This window comes from Atta cephalotes (assembly GCF_000143395.1).
Source record: "Atta cephalotes unplaced genomic scaffold scaffold00035, whole genome shotgun sequence".
NCBI classification, from domain to species: Eukaryota; Metazoa; Arthropoda; class Insecta; order Hymenoptera; family Formicidae; genus Atta; species Atta cephalotes.
In genome coordinates, this window is record NW_012130099.1 from 2083923 (window position 1) to 2089345 (window position 5423).

Consider the following 5423-nt stretch of genomic DNA (forward strand, 5'->3'; position numbering starts at 1 on the left):
TATATATATATATATATATATATATATTCATATTTTGTTGTAATTGTTGGCTACAACAGCATATGTTGTTATATATGTATATTTCTAATTGAAATGCATTTCTAATTGAAATAGAACACGTTATTAAAAAAGCAACATGATTGCTTATTTATACAACATGAAAAATCTGTACTTACTATAATTTCAAATATTAGTATAATAAAATATCAAAATATAAATGGTTAAATAAAATAAACATTTTATTTCTTTAAATTCATTTACTATTTATGTTATAATAATAAAAAATATATTTAGAAACTAAAGATTTTTAAATAGTGTATGTGTGACTATTATATTATTAATAACACAATTAATTATTTATTATTTATTATTAATAACACAATTGTATTTGCATGATTACAACAATAAATACAGTTGTTTCAAAAAATAGTACATAGTTGTTTCAAAAAATGATTATAAATTATAGATAAATTATAGTAATTATAGTAATTGCAACTTTTTTTCTTCTCTCAGGATGTAATGATGATACCAACAACTGTTAAAACAACTAATTTTAATTTTGGAACAAGGTGAGACAGTATGTCTATTACATTAAACTTACGTGAATTCTAATTTTAAAATAACGTGTCAGCATCAGTTTGTTACTCGTAAAGAGCAACTTGCCAACTAGAGTTTGCTAGTTGTGTATAATCATGATTAAAGCCTAATCTACATGTGTTTTTTACTTCCTGTTTTCTGCTTTTTATCTTCTGCCTTTTTCCTTTTTTGCAATCATTTCATCATATTTTTTGTTTCTTTCGAAGTCAACTTAGTGACATAGATACAAATCATTATTTTATTACAATAATTCTAATTTTTTTAAATTTATATGTTCTTTAAAAATTAAAAAAATTTTTTTAATTATTTTATATCAAATATACAAAAATTATTATGCAAACAATTCTTCCATTTAAACAATTAAATATTCTAAATTCTAAATATGTAGATCATTTTAAGCTTTGCTAGTTAACATAATTCGTATTACATAATTATTTTATTTATTTTTATTTTTAGTAAATTGTTGATCAGTAAAAATAATTGTATGACTGATAATAATAATTGTAATAATAATTGTAATAAATGTTCAAAATTTTATATTTAACTAGTTTAATAAAAAAATGGTTTACATGTCAATTTTTATTTTTGATTTTATTAATTTTATTTCTAATCTCTATATCTGTACAAATAAATATTTTCTATTCAAAAAAATTAATATTTCCGAATTGCGTGTCCGAAGTTCCGGAATAGCCAATTATTTCATAAAGCATTAGCAGGTTTATGAAAAAAACTAAATTTTTAGACAAAAATTGTATGACTTAAGAAAGTCCATTAGGCCGTACAGTATTTATTTGAACTTTAGATGATCTTGAAAAGCGCGGTCAAGATGAACAAAAAAAATTTTTAATGGAAACCCTTACTAACTTTTATTTTTTTATTTACCTTAATCGTGCTTTTCAAAGTTATTAAAAGTTGAAATAAATATCATCTCTTAATAGATCTTTTAAAATCTACAATTTTTATTTAAAATATTTTTCCAATAAAAATCAATACTTTCTTAGATAATCAGCCGTTCTAAAACTTGTGATAAGCACTGTATTTACAAGTTAAATATACTCTGTTTGGACCGTAGTTTAAGCTGAGATTAAGACTACACGCGCACACATGTAAGTTCTCAAAATCATCTTTGATAATAACTGTGAAATGCTCAAACTGAATTTTTTATGACTATATATACTATTTACACTGAGTGTCTTACAATTGCGATTTCGTTTTTAGAAGTAAGCGATTTCATATATTAAAATACAATCGAGTGTTGACGTTAAGGTTATCTTTGCACTACAAGTGATAAAACAAACGATTTTATTTTCCGCACGTGTTGCAAACTGTAATAAAGGTTTTCGAAAAACTTTTCGCGACCACGAGAATCTCTTTTCTTTAAAATAAGCAATAATGACTTCACAATGATTGTTCGTGTTTCGACTCGACAGCGAATTCGTGTACTGTGTTGAGTCACTTCTGCGTGTCTCTTTTATACCGTTGTATTTCTGGATTGTTCTCGATGCTCTTACAGCTTTGATTTGCAAAAGTTCAGTCATGAAAGGAATGATCCAGACAACAATTGCCAACGATGTTATTAAATTTGTTTCTCTCTTTATTTAAAGGGCATATTGTAAAGAGAATAATTGTTGTCATGTGCCAATTGACCTTTTTGAACTCATATGCTATTGTCATGATTCAACGTCAGCACGAATCTGCACGAGTGCAGACACTATACTGTCATTGGCACGCGTAGGTTTGCGTTGCATAATCGATATAGCGCGAGTTATAAGTATGATTGTAGTCAATACGAGCGCAATGTCAAGTGTCCAACAATATTTATGAACTCTATATTTTATGTCTCGTTTTTATTATAGTTTTGGACAATTCATAAAATAAAAAATATGTATGTAAAAATATTCTCACAATAATAAGACAATTGTATTGTTTCTTATGTAGATCACATAGGCGAAAATATTACATAAATATTACCTTTAGTATACGATACTTTTTTAATTTTTTAAAATTAAAATTTAAATTTAAAATACTTTTATTTAAAATATATAGTATTTGCAATATAAGTATATTTTGTGTTTTGCATTTCAGCAAAGCACATAAAAGTATTACGTATTTTGTATTTAAATCGAAAAATTTTTTGTTTTTTGTTTTTTAAATAATAAAATGGATTGTCAATCTTAATATTTGAAACACAAAATTTTGATACAAAATATTTTTGTATACTTCGCTGAAATATAAAACAATTGTCTTATACTGAAAAAAAAATTAGCCTAAATTTTAAGAAATATTTATTTGAATACTGCCAACTAAACATTGACTTACAATAAATATTTACTTAATAAAAAGAAGTGAGTAAATCAAATTAATATTTTTTGTACTCAATAAATACATTTTTATATTTAATAAATATTTAGTTGGTACTATTTAAATAAATATTTATTAAAATTTAAGATACTTTTTTCTCATTTTTCAAATAAAAGTATTTTAAATGTGCTTTGCATCAATAGAGCAAATATTAATGGTTTTTTTTCTGATCCGTTATAATAACTAACTTTAAAATTAAAAATTACAAAAACACCAACATTAGAAAAAAAGACCGATAACTATGTTACACGCAGAGGCGAGTGAAGAATTAAACTTTTAGTTTGTAATTGCGCGAAATTTAGTCTTTAATAAAAAAATAAGTTACTGTAATGCAAGTCATTGTAATAACAAATGGAATTATTTCATTTTAAAATGCGCAGTCATAAATCAATATTCACGTAAGTATACTCGTATTATAAGTAGTAGATACATAATAATCAATGCACATAATTCATATTATAATCGGTATACATTCTTGAAAAAATAAGTGAATAAATGAACGAAAGAAGTAAGCAATAAATTTTTAATTAAAAATTAAAAAATAAAGATTAATTAAAAATTAAAAAATAAAGGTTAATTAATAAAATTTAAAAATTAGAATTTTATTGTAATGAGATAATAACTCGCACATATATGTCACTTGATTACAATACTATTCATATTTTATTCGTATCTAATTCTATTGACATTGTATACAAATTAATAACATAATAGCTATATAATTCCGATAAATTATAAATTTATCTTATTTTTATGTAAATTATAAAGTAATAGTAATAAAATAAAATAATAGCAATAAAATTCCAATAAAATATAAATTTACCTTATTTTTACGTTCGTTTATTAACAGTATCAATCAATTCACAACGAATGTTACATGCATCACACAGTTATTATGTGGACATTATCCATACAATCTTTTGTCTAAAGTCTGTAAGCCTGAAGTGCACGATCACTAACATTATCGACGCGCGATTCACGGACAGATAATCGTTTAACCGTTATCTATAATTAGCTAGTTTTAAAATTATGTATCTCAAAAATTGGTCAGAACGACAAGTATTTCTTTTAGAACATTTCCAGAACTGTGGTGCTTCAATTTACTATATTATTGTAATTTCCAAATATACATAATGGAATAAAATTTAAAAGAAAGTCGTCGATATCATTTTATTCTTAAATTATATTTCTAAAAGATAAAAATAAAAATTTTTAAATATAAATACAAACTAGAAAGTGTCTTCTACCGGATGATATAGCAGTTTATGTAATATTGTTTAAAATTTTGCAATAATTAACTTTTTTGTAAGATAAGCAAAAATGAACATCTGAAAAAATGAACCACTAACTGATATAGCAGGCAGTAATGTTCACATATTCTTTCTATTCTTCTTTTGCAGGAATTGTCTGTATAAAATACATATAAGTATAGGTTTGTTTTCTGTGGCTGAACTAGTGTACACTTTTGGAACTTAAAGTGAAATAAATATGTATTTGATATTTATTTAAAGCGAGAAAGAAAGTTCTAGGAAACGAGAGTCTAGTGCAGGAAACAAAGAAAACAAACCATACCAAACTTTCTAGAATTCTTTCATTTTATCGCAAAATATTTTTTTATTGATTTATATACGCACGCATAATGCTGTTCCGCAAGCGCAAACATGCGACAATTTATTGGATTTATTTTTTTTTATAGTATTACATTTATTTACATATTTTAATATATTTCTCTGGAATTTTGGATACAAAAATAAAAAAGCCCGTTTAAATTTTGTCTTGAGTCAACTTTAATAATATTATCAATTCCTGACATATCAATTTTAGATTTACGCATCAATGTTTTTCCATATGTTTCTGTTTTTTTCTCGTGTCTTTTGGCTTCGAACACAAAGGAGAAGAATTTTCTAATGAAATAATGGCTTGTATGTATATCGATTAAGTGCAAGTGTGTAAATTTTATTCTATTAACATTGTCGCATACAAATTAGTAAATTTAACATAATAGCGACATAATTCCGATGAATTATAATTTTACCTTATTCATTACATTTATTAATAGCATCAACTAATTTGCCACAAATATTACACGCAAAGCACACATATTATGTGAGAAATGACAATGGAATGGATGTCAAATCGACGTCGATTTGTTGATTTCGATTGTTATTTCTCACTGGATATTGTTATGCGGATATTACATACACATCCCTTTGATTATAATACTTGTTATTAAGTTCGTAAAATGATCATTTACACTATCAACGTACGACTCACTTCAACTATAATCTATAATTGACTAGTTTCTAAACTGTATACTTACCGACTAAAAGGTTGCAATACTTTTTTTTAATGAGTTTCGGAATACAATCTGTTCACCGAGGGATTGGTTCTTATTTATGGATCCGTAAGTAAAAACCAATCGGTAAGTAAGCTGCATTCCAAAAATCATAGAAAAAATCTGTATT

The 5423-nt window shown here is 24.8% G+C and overlaps 1 protein-coding gene across 1 annotated transcript in view; it reads right to left on the reverse strand.

The window, feature by feature from the left end:
• The window catches only part of LOC105621669 (probable multidrug resistance-associated protein lethal(2)03659), a 22846-nt gene extending 20711 nt beyond the window's left edge, over positions 1-2135 (reverse strand). The window contains exon 1 of the mRNA XM_012203136.1: positions 2041-2135. Within this exon, the coding sequence (XP_012058526.1) occupies positions 2041-2135 (95 nt within the window). The remainder of the gene's footprint in view (positions 1-2040) is intronic.
• Positions 2136-5423: the final 3288 nt, after the last annotated feature.